The sequence below is a fragment of the Balaenoptera physalus genome (genome assembly GCF_965194825.1).
Source record: "Balaenoptera physalus genome assembly, chromosome: 10".
NCBI lineage: Eukaryota > Metazoa > Chordata > Mammalia > Artiodactyla > Balaenopteridae > Balaenoptera > Balaenoptera physalus.
In genome coordinates, this window is record NC_138889.1 from 46,571,529 (window position 1) to 46,590,113 (window position 18,585).

The 18,585-nt window shown below is 37.9% G+C and overlaps 1 protein-coding gene and 1 pseudogene across 2 annotated transcripts in view; one reads left to right on the plus strand and one right to left on the minus strand.

The window, feature by feature from the left end:
• Positions 1 to 5,670, plus strand: part of LOC309636688 (mitochondrial import receptor subunit TOM6 homolog pseudogene) — a 115,408-nt pseudogene extending 109,738 nt beyond the window's left edge. Inside the window, exon 2 of the transcript XR_014268520.1 lies at positions 5,587 to 5,670. The product of XR_014268520.1 is annotated as a mitochondrial import receptor subunit TOM6 homolog pseudogene (transcript). The remainder of the gene's footprint in view (positions 1 to 5,586) is intronic.
• Positions 5,671 to 8,263: 2,593 nt separating this feature from the next.
• Positions 8,264 to 14,271, minus strand: LOC309636775 (tripartite motif-containing protein 64-like). The gene is made up of 6 exons (XM_082410297.1): positions 13,850 to 14,271; positions 13,244 to 13,339; positions 12,309 to 12,539; positions 11,522 to 11,544; positions 9,919 to 10,016; positions 8,264 to 8,893 (listed from the first exon to the last, which is right to left on the minus strand). The coding sequence occupies exons 1-6, from the start codon at positions 14,261 to 14,263 to the stop codon at positions 8,400 to 8,402; spliced, it is 1,356 nt and encodes a 451-aa protein (XP_082266423.1). The 5' UTR covers positions 14,264 to 14,271; the 3' UTR covers positions 8,264 to 8,399.
• Between the last annotated feature and the right edge of the window lie 4,314 nt (positions 14,272 to 18,585).

The window sequence follows — 18,585 nt, forward strand, 5'->3', positions numbered from 1 at the left end:
ATGCCACTCTCTCACTTCATCCCACCTGACCCTTCCCCCTCCCCATGTCCTCAAGTCCATTCTCTACATCTGTGTCTTTATTCCTGTCCTGCCCCTATGTTCATCAGAACCTTTTTTTTTTTTTTAGATTCCATATATATGTGTTAGCATATGGTATTTCTTTTTCTCTTTCTGACTTACTTCACTCTGTATGACAGTCTCTAGGTCCATCCACCTCACTACAAATAACTCAATTCTGTTTCTTTTTATGGCTGAGTAATATTCCATTGTATATATATGTGCTATTCCTCTGTTGATGGACGTTTAGGTTGCTTCCATGTACTGGCTATTGTAAATAGAGCTGCAATGAACATTGTGGTACATGTCTCTTTTTGCACTATGGTTTTCTCAGGGTACATGCCCAGTAGTGGAATTGCTGGGTCATATGGTAGTTCTATTTTTAGCTTTTTAAGGAACCTTCATACTGTTCTCCATAGTGGCTGTATCAATTTACATTCCCACCAACAGTGCAAGAGGGTTCCCTTTTCTCCACACCCTCTCCAGCATTTATTGTTTCTAGATTTTTTGATGATGGCCATTCTGACAGTTGTGAGGTGATACCTCATTGTAGTTTTGATTTGCATTTCTCTAATGATTAGTGATGTGGAGCATCCTTTCATGCATTTGTTGGCAATCTGTATATCTTCTTTGGAGAAATGTCTATTTAGGTCTTCTGCCCATTTTTGGATTGGGTTGTTTGTTTTTAGATATTGAGCTGCATGAGCTGCTTGTATATTTTGGAGATTAATCCTTTGTCAGTTGCTTCATTTGCAAATATTTTCTCCCACTCTGAGGGCTCTCTTTTCCTCTTGTTTATGGTTTCCTTCGCTGTGCAAAGGCTTTTAAGTTTCATTAGGTCCCCTTTGCTTATTTTTGTTTTTATTTCTCTTTCTCTAAGAGGTGGGTCAAAAAGGATCTTGCTATGATTTATGTCAGAGAGTGTTCTGCCTATGTTTTCCTCTAAAAGTTTATAGTGTCTGGCCTTATATTTAAGTCTTTAATCCATTTTGATTTTATTTTTGTGTATGGTATTAGGGAGTGTTCTAATTTCATTCTTTAACATGTACCTGTCCAGTTTTCCCAGCACCACTTATTGAAAAGGCTGTCTTTTCTCCATTGTGTATTCTTGCCTCCTTAATCAAAGATAAGGTGACCATATGTGCATGTGTTTATCTCTGGGCTTTCTATCCTGTTCCACTGATCTATAATTCTGTTTTTGTGCCAGTACCATACTGTCTTGATTCCTGTAGCTTTGTAGTATAGTCTGAAGTCAGGGAACCTGATTCCTCCATCTCCGTTTTTCTTTCTCAAGATTGCTTTGGCTCTTCAGGGTCTTTTTGTTTCCATAAATATTGCAAAGTTTTTTGTTCTAGTTCTGTGAAAAATGCTGTTGGTAGTTTGATAGGCATTGCACTGAATCTGTAGGTTGCTTTGGGTAGTATAGTCATTTTCACAGTGTTGATTCTTCCAGTCCAAGAGCATGGTATATCTCTCCATCTGTTTGTGTCATCTTTAATTTCTTTCATCAGTGTCTTATAGTTTTCTGCATACAGATCTTTTGTCTCCTTAGGTAGGTTTATTCCTAGGTATTTTATTCTTTTTGTTGCAATGGTAAATGGGAGTGTTTCCTTGATTTCTCTTTCAGATATTACATCATTTAGTGTATAGGAATGCAAGAGACTTCTATGCATTAATTTTGTATCCTGCTACTTTACCAAATTCATTGATTAGCTCTAGTAGTTTTCTGGTAGCATATTTAGGATTCTCTAAGTATATTATCATGTCATCTGCAAACAGTGACAGTTTTACTTCTTCTTTTCCAATTTGGATTCCTTTTATTTCTTTTTCTTCTCTGATTGCTGTGGCTAAAACTTCCAAAACTACGTTGAATAATAGTGTTGAGAGTGGGGAACCTAGTATTGTTCTGATCTTAGTGGAAATGGTTTCAGTTTTTCACCATTGAGAAGGATGCTGACTGTGGGTTTGTCATATATGGCCTTTATTATGTTGAGGTAAGTTCCCTCTATGTGTACTTTGTGGAGTGTTTTTATCATAAATGGCTGTTGAATTTTTTGAAAGCTTTTTCTGCATCTACTGAGAAGATCATATGGTTTTTATCCTTCAGTTTGTTAATATGGTGTATCACATTGATTGATTTGCATATATTGAAGAATCCTTGCATTCCTGGGATAAAGCCCACTTGATGATGGTGTATGTTCCCTTTAATGTGCTGTTGGATTCTGTTTGCTAGTATTTTGTTGAGGAATTTTGCAACTATGTTCATCAGTGATATTGGCCTGTAGTTTTCTTTTTTTGTGACATCTTTGTCTGGTTTTGGTATCAGGGTGATGGTGGCCTCGCAGAATGAGTTTGGGAGTGTTCCTCCCTCTGCTATATTTTGGAAGAGTTTGAGAAGGATAGGTGTTAGCTCTTCTCTAAATGTTTGATAGAATTCACCTGTGAAGCCATCTGGTCCTGGGCTTTTGTTTGTTGGAAGATTTTTAATCACAGTTTCAATTCCAATGTTTGTGATTGGCCTGTTTATATTTTCTATTTCTTTCTGATTCAGTCTCGGAAGGTTGTGCTTTTCTAAAAATTTGTTCATTTCTTCCAGGGTGTCCATTTTATTGGCATATAGTTGCTTGTAGTAATCTCTCATGATCCTTCATATTTCTGCAGTGTCAGTTCTTACTTCTCCTTTTTCATTTCTAATTCTATTGATTTGAGTCTTCTCCCTTTTTTCATGATGAGTCTGGCTAATGTTTATCAATTTTGTTTATCTTCTCAAGGAACCAGCTTTTAGTTTTATTGATCTTTACTATCATTTCCTTCATTATTTTTCCATTTATATCTGACCTGATCTTTATGATTTCTTTCCTTCTGCTAACTTTGGGTTTTTTTTGTTCTTCTTTCTCTAATTGCTTTTGGTTTAAGGTTAGGTTGTTTATTTGAGGTGTTTCTTGTTTCTTGATGTAGGATTGTATTACTATAAACTTCCCTCTTAGAACTGCTCTTGCTGCATCCCATAGTTTTGGGTGGTCATGTTTTCATTGTCATTTGTTTCTAGGTATTTTTTGATTTCCTCTTGGATTTCTTCAGTGATCTCTTGGTTATTTAGTAGTTTGTTGTTTAGCCTCCATGTGTTCGTACTCTTTACAGATTTTTTCCTGTAATTGATATCTACTCTCATAGCATTGTTGTTGGAAAAGATACTTGATACAATATCAATTTTCTTAAATTCACCAAGGCTTCATTTGTGACCCAAGATATGATCAATCGTGGAGAATGTTCCATGAGCACTTGAGAAGAAAGTGTATTCTGTTGTTTTGGGATGGAATGTCCTATAAATATCAATTAAGTCCATCTCGTTTAATGTATCATTTAAAGCTTGTGTTTCCTTATTCATTTTCATTTTGGTTGATTGCTCCATTGGTGAAAGTGGGGTGTTAAAGTTCCCTACTATGACTGTGTTACTATCGATTTCCCCTTTTATGGCTGTTAGCATTTACCTTATGTATTGAGGTGCTCCTATGTTGGGTGCATAAATATATACAATTGTTATATCTTCTTCTTGGATTGATCCCTTGATCATTATGTAGTGTCCTTCTTTGTCTCCTGTAATAGTCTTTATTTTAAAGTCTATTTTGTGTTACATGAGAATTGCTACCCCAGCTTTCTTTTGATTTCCATTTGCATGGAATATCTTTTTCCATCCCCTCATTTTATGTCTGTATGTGTCCCTAGGTCTGAAGTGGGTCTCTTGTAGACAGCATATATATGGGTCTTGTTTTTGTATCCATTCAGACACTCTATGTCTTTTGGTTGGAACATTTTATCCATTTACATTTAAGGTAATTATCGATATGTACGTTTCTATTACCATTTTCTTAATTGTTTTGGGTTTGTTATTGTAGGTCTTTTCCTTCTCTTGTGTTTCCTGCCTAGAGAAGTTCCTTTAGCATTTATTGTAAAGCTGGTTTTGTGCTGCTGAATTCTCTCAACTTTTGCTAGTCTGTAAAGGTTTTAGTTTTTCCATCAAACCTGAATGAGATCCTTGATGGTTAGAGTAATCTTGGTTGTAGGTTTTTCCCTTTCATAACTTTAAATATTTCCTGCCACTCCCTTCTGGCTTGTAGAGCTTCTGCTGAAAGATCAGCTGTTAACCTTATACGGATTCCCTTGTATCTTATTTGTTGCTTTTCCTTTCCTGCTTTTCATATTTTTTCTTTGTATTTAATTTTTGATAGTTTGATTAATATGTGTCTTGGCATGCTTCTCCTTGGATTTATCCTGTATGAGACCCTCTGAGCTTCCTGGACTTGACTGACTATTTCCTTTCCCATATTAGGGACGTTTTCTACTATAATCTCTTCAAATATTTTCTCAGTCCCCTTTTTTTTCCCTTCTTCTTCTGGGACCCGTATAGTTCAAATGTTGGTGTGTTTAATATTGTCCCAGAGTTCTCTGAGGCTGTCCTCAATTCTTTTCATTCATTTTTCTTTTTTCTGTGGTAGTTATTTCTACTATTTTATCTTCCAGGTCACTTATCTATTTTTATGCCTCAGTTATTCTGCTATTGGTTCCTTCTAGAGAATTTTTAATTTCATTTATTTTGTTGTTCATCATTGTTTGATTGCTCTTTAGTTCTTCTAGGTCCTTGTTAAACGTTTCTTATATTTTCTCCATTCTATTTCCATGATTTTGGATCATCTTTACTATCATTACTCTGAATTCTTTTTCTGGTAGGCTGCCTATTTCCTCTTCATTTGTTTGGTCTGGTGCATTTTTACCTTGCTCCTTCATCTGCTGTGTATTTCTCTGTCTTCTCATTTTGCTTAACTTACTGTGTTTGGGGTCTCCTTTTTGCAGGTTGCAGGTTCATAGTTCCCTTGTTTTTGGTGTCTGTCCCCAGTGGGTAAGGTTTGTTCAGTGGGTTGTGTAGGCTTCCTGGTGAAGGGGACTGGTGACTGTGTTCTGGGGGATGTGGCTGGATCTTGTCTTTTTGGTGGGCAGGCCCAATTCCAGTGGTGTGTTTTGGGGTGTCTGTGAACTTATTATGATTTTAGGCAGGCTTTCTGCTAATGGGTGGGTTTGTGTTCCTGTTGTGCTAGTTGCTTGGCATAGGGTGCCCAGCACTGTAGCTTGCTGGTCGTTGAGTGGAGCTGGGTCTTAGCGTTGAGATGGAGATCTCTAGGAGAGCTTTCACTGTTTGATATTATGTGGGGCTGAGAGGTCTCTGGTGGACCCATGTCCTGAGCTCGGCTCTCCCACCTCAGACTCTCAGTCCTGACACCCGGCTGGAGCACCAAGACCCTGTCAGCCACATGGCTCAGAAGAAAAGGGATAAAGAAAAAAAAAAAGAAAGAAGGAAAAAATAAAATAAAGTTATTAAAATAAAAAAATTTTAAAAATTATTATTAAAAAGAAAAAAGAAAAAAGTGATAAAAAAAAGAAAAAAACAAAAAAGAGAGAGAGAAAGAAGAGAGCAGCCAAACCAGAAAACAAATCCACCAGTGATAACAAGCACTAAATACTATCCAAAAAAAGTAGGCAGACAGGGCTTCCCTGGTGGCGCAGTGGTTGAGAATCTGCCTGCTAATGCAGGGGACACGGGTTCGAGCCCTGGTCTGGGAAGATCCCACATGCCGCGGAGCAACTAGGCCCGTGAGCCACAACTACTGAGCCTGTGCGTCTGGAGCCTGTGCCCTGCAACAAGAGAGGCCACGATAGTGAGAGGCCTGCGCACCGCGATGAAGAGTGGCCCCTGCTTGCTGTAACTAGAGAAAGCCCTCACAAAGAAACGAAGACCCAACACAGCCAAAAAAAATAAAAATAAATAAAAAAAATTAGAAAAAAAAAAGGCAGATAGAAACCAGGAGAAATGGTAAAAGCAAAGCTATACTGACAATATCACACAAAGAAGCATACACATACACACTCACAAAAAGAGAAAAAGGGGAAAAAATATATTTATATATAAAATAAAAGAAGAGAGCAACGAAATCAATAAACAAATTTACCAGTGTTAATAAGCTCTAAATACTAAACTAAGATAAACATAATACCAGAAACAAATTAGATGTAGAAAGCATACCCCAGGTCTACAGTTGCTCCCAAAGTCCATCACCTCAATTTTGGGATGATTCATTATCTATTCAGGTATTCCAGAGATACAGGGTACATGAGATTGACTGTGGAGATTTAATCCGCTGCTCCTGAGGCTGTTAGGAGAAATTTCCCTTTCTCTTCTTTGTTCGCACAGCTCCTGTGGTTCAGCTTTGCCTTTGACCCTAAATTTAAATTTTGGCTTCTGTGTGTAGGCTGCCTGAGGGCATCTGTTCCCGCCCAGACAGGATGGGGTTAAAGTAGCAGCTGATTAGGGGGCTCTGGCTCACTCAAGCCGGGAGGAGGGAGGGGTATGGAATGCGGGGCGAGTTTGCTGCGGCAGAGGCCAGCGTGACGTTGCAAGAGCCTCAGGGGCGCCGTGTGTTCTCCCGGGGAATTTGTCCCTGGATCATGGGACCCTGGCAGTGGCGGGCTGCACAGTCTCCCGGGGCGGGTGGTGGGTGGATAGTGACCTGTGCTTGCACACAGGCTTCTTGGTGGCTGCAGAAGCAACCTTAGTGTTTCATGCCCATCTCTGGTGTCTGCTCTGATAGGCACAGCTTGCGTCAGTCTCTGGAGCTCATTTAGGTGGTGCTCTGAATCCCCTCTCCTCGTGCACTCTGAAACAATGGTCTCTTGCCTCTTAGGCAGGTTCAGACTTTTTCCTGGACTCCCTCCCGGTTAGCTGTGGCGCACTAGCCCCCTTCCAGCTGTGTTCACACAGCCAACCACAGTCCTCTCCCTGGGATCTGACCTCCGAAGTCAGAGCCTCAGCTCCCAGCCCCCACTCGCCCCGGTGGGTGAGCAGACAAGCCTCTCGGGCTGGTGAGTGCTGGTCGGCACCGATTCTCTGTGCGGAATCTCTCTGCTTTGCCCTCTGCACCCCTGTTGCTGCGCTCTCTTCTGTGACTCCAAAGCTTCCCCCCTGCCATCCCCCGTCTCCGCCAGTGAAGGGACTTCCTAGTGTATGGAAACTTTTCCTCCTTCACAGCTCCCTCCCAGAAGTGCAGGTCCCATTCCTATTCTTTTGTCTCTGTTTTTTCTTTTTTCTTTTGCCCTACCCAGGTACATGGGGAGTTTCTTGCCTTTTGGGAAGTCTGAGGTCTTCTGCCAGCATTCAGTAGGTGTTCTGTAGGAGTTGTTCCATATGTAGTTGTATTTTTGATGTATTTGTGAGGAAGAAGGTGATCTCCACGTCTTACTCCTCTGCAATCTTGAAGGTCCCCTCAGCAAGTAATAATCTCCTTTAGATTATATTGGTCATCGTAGGGAAATCTCAAAATCGATTGCATAAAACAATATTATTCTATAGCTCTTGATATCTCAAACTTTAGGATGTAATTTTCACAGGCTGTGAATCCGCAAATCAATTTCCTGTCTTTGGTTGACATTATTCATTAGTATTTTATGTGTATTATGTTAGCTACATTTTAGGAAATTTTAATGATGATAGAATACTTTTTCTGCGTATTAGCTCTTTCACTCATGTATTTGTCCATTCATTTGCCTTATATTTATTTTTGTTATGTTCTAAGTGCTTCATTGGATAGTGGGAATATAGTAGTAAATAAGTCAAAGGCCATCCTTACTCTCTCAGAATTTTCAGTCTGGTAGTAAAAAGTATCTAGTAATTTGGGGAAAGTTTGTTGAATATTATGATGAGATGACATATGCTCAGAGAGTGTGTTATAAGAGGAACTACACTGGTCTGTGGAGTCAGGGAATACTTTCTGGAAAAGCTGTGGATGAGCTGTGATGTGCTGAATGACTAGGGTTTAGAGAAAGTCTAAATGTTTGACAAAAAGAAAGGGTTTGACCAAATCTGTCAAATACATGGATCCAACCAACTAGGTCACACTTGAAGAAAAAACTGAACTATTCCTTTTGTTTACTAGGCTGAGATATATACTACTTCATTCTTATACCCCAACATGGTTCAACTATGGAAGAAAAACACATTGCTTAAAATGTAAATGAACTTTATGATATGTAATTTTTTATTTTAATACAAATATTATTTTAAAAAAAGAATATCTATTGATTATATTCTATAAATGCTCCATAATAAATAGTTTTTATTAATAGATCATTTAATTAACAAATTTATACATTCAACATACCATCATTATGTTCCATTAAATTACAATAGGCTCAGAGACAGTCAAGTATCATCCTGTAGCCTCACATGAGGTTTCAGGACAGTAACTTCCTCCGACGAGAAGTTCATCTAATAAATGGTCACGGAACTTGACTATTCATGGAGACCTAAGGCAAAGGAAAGGCTTCAGAGGGGAGGAAAAGAAGGAAGGAAAGAAACTATATATGAGGGAACCTCTGCAAACATCATAGAAGCTCACAGTTCCATTGTCATAATCCAGAAACACTCCAATCCCACCCAGAGGCCTTTGCACATACTGAATTAAGGGTGGGGAGTTCGTGGACAGAATATAATGATTGTTTACTTTCATAGAAAATAGCAAAAATGCTTCTTCAGAATCAATACTGATAACAGTATTGCTTGTCAAGATATCTTTACAGACTCCCAGGATCCAGTTCGAGGAGTGTGTCACATCCACCTCCCAGTAATGTCTTCCGGAGGTGAAGGCCACAGCTCCCCAGGCCACAAAACTCTCTGCACCCTGGAGCTCTCTGGACGCGCCATGATGGTCATCTCCATATATCATAGTTGTATCATCCTCAGAAAGGCTCACATTGTGAATGGTCGTTTTCTGACTCAGAACGTTATCCACTGCAGAAAGAGCAAAAATGTTGTCAACAAGTGGGATTTCCATGGCCTGAGAGGCAGAGGCTCTCTATCCAATGAGTCTTTTCATTTTTCCCTCCTCCAAGGAAATACAAAACGAAGACTAAAGGGAGTTCAGACTGGCTCTTCTATGAAGAACAAGAGTTATAACTATCTCTACAGCACATAGAAACACCTCAAATCATATAGGAAAAGAAAAAATCATGCAGACATATCACGAACTATGTGAAGTCTGATTTAATGTCAAATTCTTGATAGTTTATTTCAGGACACATAAAAGTTTATTTTTTTCTTTACTTTAGAAAACTTTTCTTGTGTCTTTTGTCTTTAACACTGTTTAATATATAGAGAGCACTTTGATATTATGCAGGTATTTGTTGGGCTAGAGTCTCTACCTAGCAAGTTTTCAAAGCAAAAATGTTAATAGAAATCCATCAATGAATAGTTTGGAAGCTTCTAAAAGCATGTTATGACTAACCATGTTCACATATCCCTCACCTTTCAATTATTTTGAGATTGATCTAACAGCATTACAATGATTCTGCCTAAGCCAATTGTAGTCTATTTTGTCAAAAGTTAGTAATTATAGAAATAAGAAATATTCTTTGCATGATAAACACAATTGTAATATAGAATAAATTAAAACCAGAAATGCCATATATAACCTTTCAAGAGTGAAATAAACTGAATAAACATACAACATTAACTCCTACTCTGAGAACTAAATATTCTATTTCTTTATAACTAGCTGATCAATCCAGTTGCTCTCTTCTTGCTCTGCCTATTTCAGATGTAACTAAAAATATGTATCTTGCTTTGCATTTGCAGTAAAATATAGGCTGTAAAGTTCAGCCTTGTTCTTTGTAGCATGACTGTATTGGCAGAAAAGATATAACAACTTTGGAAAGTCATGTACTAACTTCATGTCAGAAAAAATAAAATCAAAGAAGGCTCCTTCCCAAGAACCACCAAAGAAATGGAGGCCTGATCACCAAAGCGCTGACTCTTACCTCTGAAGTTGTTCAGCATGTCTAGGATTCCAGTGACAGGCCAGGAAGTGAGCTCTGGGTTCACTGGCTGAGGCTTTTGCATCTGTACCAAATCAGTCCTGTAAAAAAATGATATCAGTTACACTTCAGGGCCGAAGGTTAATCACACAACCGTTACAAAAGAAGCCATTTTTAAATTTAGTTTATTATATTTTTTTATTAGAGTAGAGGTGCTTTACAATATTGTGTTAGTTTCTGCTGTACAGCAAAGTGAATCAGCTATATGTATATATATATCCCCTCTTTTTTGGATTTCCTTCCCATTTAGGTCACCACACAGCACTGAGTAGAGTTCCCTGTGCTATACAGTCGGTTCTCATTAGCTATCTATTTTATACATAGTAGCATATACATGTCAATCCTAATCTTCAAAAGAAGCTGTTTTTAATCCAAGATATTTCATCAGAATTCTCCCAGTTTTGGTTAATTGGGCATTCATTATATTCTACACTCTTGGGGATAAAAAAATATGTTACCTTACTTTTTTGCAAAATACAAATTATATCAAATTTCAAATGCCGCATTCAGTTTAGTCATTATTCCATTTCTAGAAATTTTGAGGTTTGTTTACTTGCTCTATTCCATCTCAGGTGATGCAAAGATCCTGGGCATTTTACAGAGAGCACAAATTCAGGCAAAGCTCTTGTACTTCAGTCAGCAAGTAGTCACCAAAAGGAAGAGTACACGGAGCCAGACAGCTTTGCTCTCGTCAGCCCAGCAAGGGAATCCAATTCCAACCTGGCTGCCCTTGTCCCGAAAGTCTAACTTCCCAGTGGGCACCAGGAAGCCATTCCCTCTGAGGTCCAGCCTACAAGGGGGCTTTCAGTGATGGAACAGGTTGAGTCACTGCTACTTCTAGGAACAAAATCACAGCCCCTCTTCCCACTCTTAGGGAATCTACCTCTTTCCAGTATTATTCACCTTCCAACTCACTTAGGTAGTTTCTTCCTGTATTGCAACTTAGAAAATTTCGTTCAATATGTTTTATTGTGGTAAGGCTAGAGAGGTGGAACAAAGTCCAGAATGTCAGAAGCCTTTTACATATATTTGAAATCAACCAAATGAGCAGGAAACTTCTGAGACCAAGGAGTAGAAGGCCTTCGGAACTCTTTTGAAATAAAATAGAAAATAACCACGAAAACAATGTTAATAGCTCAAAAAATGTACAGTCCATCTGCCATTTCCTAGGATTCCACAGCTGTGGATTCAATCATGATTTGAAACTGTAAAATCTGAATGGAAAATATTCAGAAAAAAAATCAGGAAATTTCAAACAGTAAAACTTGAAAATGCTGCATACCAGGCAACTATTTACATAGCATTTAATTTACATCATAATGGGTGTTAGAAGTAGTCTAGAGATGATTTAAAGGATACCAGAAAATGTTTGTAAGTTATGTGTACATACTATGTCATTTTGCATAAGGGATTGTACATCCTCAGATTTAGGCATGGGGGAGGGTCTGGAACCAAATCCTCATGGTACTAAGGGATGACTGTACATTTACTTCATCAAAAAGACAGAAACATTCTCAGAAATCAGAAATCTTTAGTGTAAACTCACCTTTCCAATACATTGCCCAAGTCCTGCGAGGGAAAAAAAAAAGATGATGTTAATCATCAGAGTTCTGTCCTTTTGCGTCTTCTTTAGTATTCTTGTTTGTTCCTTTCATTAAGGTATTTATTCTCTGATTCTTCTCTAAGGAACAATTAGAGGTTATCTTAATAACAGAACCTAAACTAAAACATGATGGACTTAGTCAGGGTGCATTACGGAAGGAAGAAGGCCAGGAAGAGTCTGTGTGATGATGCAACAACATCTAGGTCTCCAATGTCACTCATTGCCCTGTCCTATTCCCAAGGAGAGATCTCATCATTTATGGTAACAATTAAAGCAAAACAGGGGACCATACAAAATGAATTACAGAATACATTGAAATTGATTACCAGTTCTAAATTTTTCTAGACAATGGGCAAAACCTCCATGTCTTCAGTAAGTGTGGGATAACAGAGTGACAAGAGATTAGGGGAACATATATTCAAAATTATTCCAACAAAGTTAACTTTTCCTGGCTACAGAATTTTGCTGGCTTTGGATAATCTGTGTGGAGAGTCTCCCTGATCACACTGAAATAATTTTGTCCTATGTTAGTTAATAAAAGGATTTTAAAAAAAACCTCCCAAAGATTACCAGGCTGTGAGAAATAAGGGACTGGACAAATAAGATAATGGGAGTCAAGGAACATCATCCCTTAGCTGAGATAAGAGTATATGCAGGTACCATTTCAATGTCATGGCAGCGGTGCCCAGAATAGTACTTCTGTCTCTGAGGATGGAACCTCCCTTCTCACCTGGAGCAGCTCCACATCAGGCTTGTGGCACACCTCAGTCAGCTCTCTGTACATTTCTTTCAGACTCTCTTTCTGTTGAGTCATTCTGAATTCACTCTCCCTGAGTTGTTGGAAAGTCTCTTTCGCTTCTTTCTCCAGTGCCTCCAGATGGAGTTGCTCCTCCTCCTGGAGAAACAGGTGGATCCTCTGATACTGAACTTTGATCATCGCCTTTCTTACGGCCACATAGTTCTGCAGAGATAATGGATTCAAAGAATCACTCGTCCTCATTCTCAACAGAAAACGTCAAATATTATTTCCTTACTGTCATCAGGAAAGTTCTTCACAAACTTTCTGCCTCACATTTCAAAAGGCCTGGAATATTTGCTGGTCCTTCCGGCCTATCCTTTCTCTATATTCCTAGTTTCTTTCCCTGTTTAAATCAAGCCATCAGAGGGGTCCCAGGCTCTCTCCCTAGGAGGTTTCTTCAGGGTTCTTTGTCCATTTTTTATTTTGTCTCTTACCTGAATCTTCTTTTTTTTCTGTTCCTTTGCCTGACTTTCCTAAATATTTTTTTAAATTATGTAAACCCCATAGTATACAGTTTAAAAAATATTCTTTATTTTTCCTCTAGGTACTACTCTATTCCTCTCCTCTCTTTTAGAGCCACACTGAGTGCAATGTTCCCTTATCATCCGTATCTGAGAAAGTTTATCCAAATCTTCAAAATTTGGACTATGAATAATTTTCATGCCCTGGTTTTCCCATATACTAGCAATATTTGAAATACCTTGTATTGGCCTGTATATTTGTGATCACTGCTACGTCATTTGAAACCACTACCTCTCCAGGGAAGAGACCACTGTCCTTTAACTGGGAACTTAAACTAGGCTAAAAGTCTAAGCTAGAATTATGTCAATATTCATACAAATGAAAAGGAACATTTTCATCCTTACCTCTAATGACTGAGTTTTGTGAGTTTCCAGATTCAGATTGTTTTGCATTTCTTGTGTCATTTTCCATAAAGAGCCCATTCTCTTTAGAAGTTTCTCCTGCAAAATACCCATAAGCTTTAGTGACACAGATGATGATACCGTAAATTTCATCCCCTTAATTATGAGCAAAGGGAGTCATTGAAAAACCAGTAATCGTGATTTAAAATGAAGTGATCAGATTTTTCCACATTAATCTAGTCTGATTCTAATATTTTGAATATCAGAAATGACAGAGATGTATCCTAGAAAACTGGAGGAACTTTACAGATGATGGAATCCATTTCCTAAGAAATTGAGACTCATATGTTTATATAACCTGACTAGAAAGCCTCAAGCTCACATCAGAAACCAGTATGCCTCGTGCTGCCACATGCCCCAGGATGCAGCATTTCCACATGTTTGGACAATTGGGCAACAACACTGAAATGATACGTTTCTATCTTGGGACCCACACTGAAAAATCCCCACCTCCACCATCTCCATCCCCATCAGCTTCATTATCATCTTCATCTTTCTCTCTGATTTAGGAGCCTATAGGTTCCTAATTGCCTTAGAAGCATCACCTACCCGGTATTCCTCAGCAGCCCATTGTACTGGACGGTGGTTGTGAACTGCATGCTCTGGGGACGCAGAGCAGGGACCACAGAGCAGGGTCTTGTCAACCTCACAGAAGAGTCCTTTGGCTTCTTTGTGTGTCACGCAGATCTGCGCCTCCAAGCTGTTGGTTTGTTTAGCTGCGTCCTGTCTGGCGAGGGAAGCCAGCCTCTTGAGTACAATATTGGTTTTGAAATCGGGCTTCTCTGATAGTCCCCTGCACTCAGGGCAGCTCTTTGGAGTCTGGTCTTCCTCCCAGCAGAGGTACAGGCAGGGACGGCAAAAGCTGTGCCCACAGTCTATGGTGACGGGGTCTATGAAGTAGTTCATACAGATGGAGCAGGTTAGTTCATTCTGGAAAGCTTGCATGAATCCTTCGGAATCCATGTTTCTAGAAATTAAAGAGAAAAAGCAAGAGTAATCATTCTTTTACCCTGATTAGAAAAACAAAACAAAACAAAAAACAGCCTTTGGACAAAGCTTGTCTGCTTGAACTCTGTCTGATTTACCTATTTGCTTACCCACAGTACAAACCTAGAAGTGGTGAATAGAGACAGATTGGGTTCATGCTATAACACAAATGATGAAATTAGAGAAGAGACTACATAGCAACTTTATTGTTTAAAATAAGCCATGGTCTCAGTCATACCTAAATTACATGGAAAAGCTTAAATATTAGAGCAAAGGCTAAGAGACAGGATGACGCCAGAGTTCTTTTTAATAGCTGATTGGTGCAGAAGCACATAGAGAATCTCAATCTCTTTCTCTCTCTCTCTCTCCGTGACTGGTATCCATACATGCACACACTTCATCTCTGTGCTAATGGTCTCTATGCCTCCTATCTCCCAAGTGACAGATACCCTTTTCCAAAGACAAAATTGTTTACATATAATTTAAACTTGTTCAATTTAATCAATGTTGACTGAAATTTTGGAGTCCTAAAACTATAAACAATTGAGTATTTGCTTCCAACTTAAATAGCAAAACTCTTCCTCTCAAGGAAAAAGTATGCTATTTCTAGCTCAGGAAAACATTTTTTCCCAGTCTTTTCAGACCATCAGATCACCTTCACATTTCAAACTGGTGAATGTTCAAGCTACAACGATAATCAGTAAAAATCAATTTTTAAAACCAACCACCCCCCAAAAACATTATAATTTACACAGCAATTTCCTCTCTACACTAGAATATCCAGAGATGCAATTGATGGAAGCATGACCATAGACCTGTGTTACTGATATTTTTTCATATGATCAATGCCACTTCTTGGGAGTCCCTACCAGGTGATTGGATCTAGTCTGAATACTTTTCAAATCTAGACCGCAAACCGAAGGCTTTCAACAGATAGCAAATAAGACCTTACAAAAATGTATCATAATTAGTTCAATACATTTAACTCATGTTGATCTGTACAAAGACCATGTAATGTCTACATTACATTCAGCATTTTAGGTATTTTATGTGTTCCATAGATACATATAAATGGGAAAATTTAAGACCTAAAAACATCTAATACCACATAAGGTAATGAAATAAAAATTATTAAATAACAATATTACAAATATCAATTTATTGCAATTGCTCTAGTTACAGATACTTTAAATATTGATGTCATTGAAATAAAATGAAGAAAGCTACTTGTTTGCTTGGACAAGACCCAAGCAGGCCAAGAGGTAAAGGAAAAGTATTTGCATAAGGGAAAGTAGGCATGAAGATATTTGCAATCAATTCCTTGCTTACCAGAGTCTACTGTGAGTGGTCTCACCTCAGGAAGTCTGGACGTCCTGGTAGCCTGTGGAGGTTAGGGTCAACAAGAACTCTCCAAAGCTTGGCAGCTGCACATTCCCTCAGTCTACCTTGGAGAATCAGTCACCTCTGGACAAAGGTGCTTTTTAAAGGATCAGACTCACCTGAGGCCACACCTACTTCCTGAGATTGGATACAACCTTCAGACAGGAAGGTGTGAAAACAGCTGATTGGGTTTGCAACATATAGAAAACAACACCTGAGGGGTAAGACCCTAAAAGAATACAGACTTCCTTTAGGGTAAATGGAAGAAGGTTGACCCCACACAAGTTGTTTCAAAATACATTTGAACTGAAGAAATGATTTCATGAAATGATTTTTTATTCTTCAAGCAATGACTTCATAATTTTTAAAATGTATATTCTTACTCTACTTTTAAAATTTGAAATAGCTAATGATGTTTCCAGCCATTGTTTATCTGATTATGCTTGAAAATAAAACATTAATTGGAATAATTGACACACCTACACTATATACATTTCTCATAAAAAAGGGCAACTAGGCATTCAAATGTAGTTTAAATAATTGTATATATAATAATTGGTGAAATTAACTGTGCTAAGCTTTTTCTTACCTTTAATATTTTATGAGTACTGTGTAATAAATGGTTTGTGTCAAAATAAAACCTATTGTTTGGACTCATACATTTGTAAATACTTTTAATCAGAATACTTTATATATATTATATATATAACATATACATCAATGGATATATTCATATTAAAATATAAATATAATGTAACTATTTATACAATATTTATGTGAATAATTATCTTTAATAAAATGAATAAAGAAAATTGGTTTTTCGTGAGGTATAATTGACATATAACATTATATAAGATTCAGATATACAAGCCGAATGATTTGTTATTCATATATATTATGAAATAATCACCACCATAAGTCTAGCTAACATTCGTCACACTGCATAGTTACAAATACTTTTTCTTGTGAAGAGAATTTTCTTTTTTATGTTCATTTATTTATTTATTTATTTTCTTGTTAGTCATCCATTTTATACACATCAGTGTATACATGTCAAACCCAATCACCCAATTCATCACACTACAACCCCCACCCCCTGCCGCTTTCCCCTCTTGGTGTCCATATGTTTGTTCTCTACATCTGTGTCTCAATTTCTGCTCTGCAAACCAGTTCATCTGTACCATTTTCTAGGCTCTGAGATCTGAATATTTTCTTGCCTGGGGAGCTGAGTCATTCACTTCCGGTCAGCATCAGTGGGAGGTGGATGTGGTGGGCTGTTGCAGCTGGGCGATTGGATTTTGTAATGATTCTTGGACAAGGAAGAGTGACATGGTACTTGTCTCAGAGGGAATTTTTCTACTTCTTTGCATCAAAGGGAACAACCAGTGCAGTCTCTTTACCTCCTCCCCACTATCACCTCAATATGTCAGAAAGCCTCTGGGCCACGTGTAGTGTTCCTGGATTACGATGGTGGTGTCCTGAGCTTTGTCAGCGTGGCCAGTAGTTTCCTCATTTGTAGTTTCCTCTCTTGCTCCTTCTCCTCTCCTCTCAAACCTTTTCTTTGCTCTGATCAGGGACAGGTCAAAAAATCTGACCCCAGGTGTCAGGAATGTCAATAACTGAGATTGTTCATTTAGTGCCCACTTGATTTTCTGTAACTTCACCTTCCTTTATGAAACATATTGATTGATTTTTTAAAAGGTTTGATATCTTTTTTTTTTTTCCCAGAAAGGCAAAGCTTTACTACTTGCCAAGTAATCAGTGTAGCTCATCAAATTTACAGAATAAATTAGAAAAAAAAAAAATGGTTATCTCAACAAATGCAGGAAAACCATTTGACAAAACTCAACAACGATATATATGTTAAAAACACCAAGAAAACCGGGAATAAAGGAACCTTTTTTTTTTTTTAAGATTTTTAGAAATTTCATGTAATGTCTGAAACATTTATATTAACATATTTCCATACAAATAACACAATGAAAGTTTAGTATTAGTTGTTTTGTTTGTTTTTTTTATACTGCAGGTTCTTATTAGTCATCAATTTTATACACATCAGTGTATACATGTCAATCCCAATCGCCCAATTCAGCACACCACCATCCCCACCCCACCACAGTTTTCCCCCCTTGGTGTCCATATGTCTGTTCTCTACATCTGTGTCTCAACTTCTGCCCTGCAAACCGTCTCATCTGTACCATTTTTCTAGGTTCCACATACATGCGTTAATATACAATATTTGTTTTTCTCTTTCTGACTTACTTCACTCTGTATGACAGTCTCTAGATCCATCCACGTCTCAACAAATGACTCAATTTCGTTCCTAAAAGGTTTGATATCTTAATTGTATAAATTTGTTTCTGTTTTCTTTTAATAAAACTAATCTCTCTTGGAATGCTGTGCAACCGTTATTCTATGTCTTGTCTATTCACTTGATTTCTAAGGTAGTTGGAAGTCAAAGAACACCTGGCACGTTTACCCAGCTTAATGAGTTAAAACAAGAGCACAGCGTTCTTCTCACTGGCAGACTTGGGATTCTCTTCTCTCTGATATGCATCTGCTTAATCATGTTCCTTCATCAAGTCTCACTTTTAAAATCTTTTTTCATGGTTTTATTTTTAAAGCTTCCTTACTAAATGAGAGAATCTTGTTGGATAGACTCTGCACATCTTATAATTTTCTTTGTAAAACTCACAGCTTAATATAGGCCTTCCCATCTAGTTCACCTATTAGAAGAAGCTTTATGTCTGCCATATGTACAGATAAATTCCAAACAAGTAGAACAAACCTACCTGCTTGAAATATATCTGTTTGTGTAAGTACAATAGAGGTACAAGGTCATTAATAAAAACATGGTCTACCACAGTTTAATAGCTTATTAAATGTAACCAAAATCAGATGAAAAATGGAGATTATTA

Coding starts and splice junctions, on each gene's coding strand:
- LOC309636775 (XM_082410297.1), bottom strand. CDS start 14,263: ATGGATTCCGAAGGATTCATGCAAGCTTTCCAGAATGAACTAACCTGC. Junction 13,340..13,849: donor GGGCTGCTGAGGAATACCGG/GTAGGTGATGCT, acceptor GGTATTTTGCAG/GAGAAACTTCTAAAGAGAAT. Junction 12,540..13,243: donor ACAAAACTCAGTCATTAGAG/GTAAGGATGAAA, acceptor TTATCTCTGCAG/AACTATGTGGCCGTAAGAAA.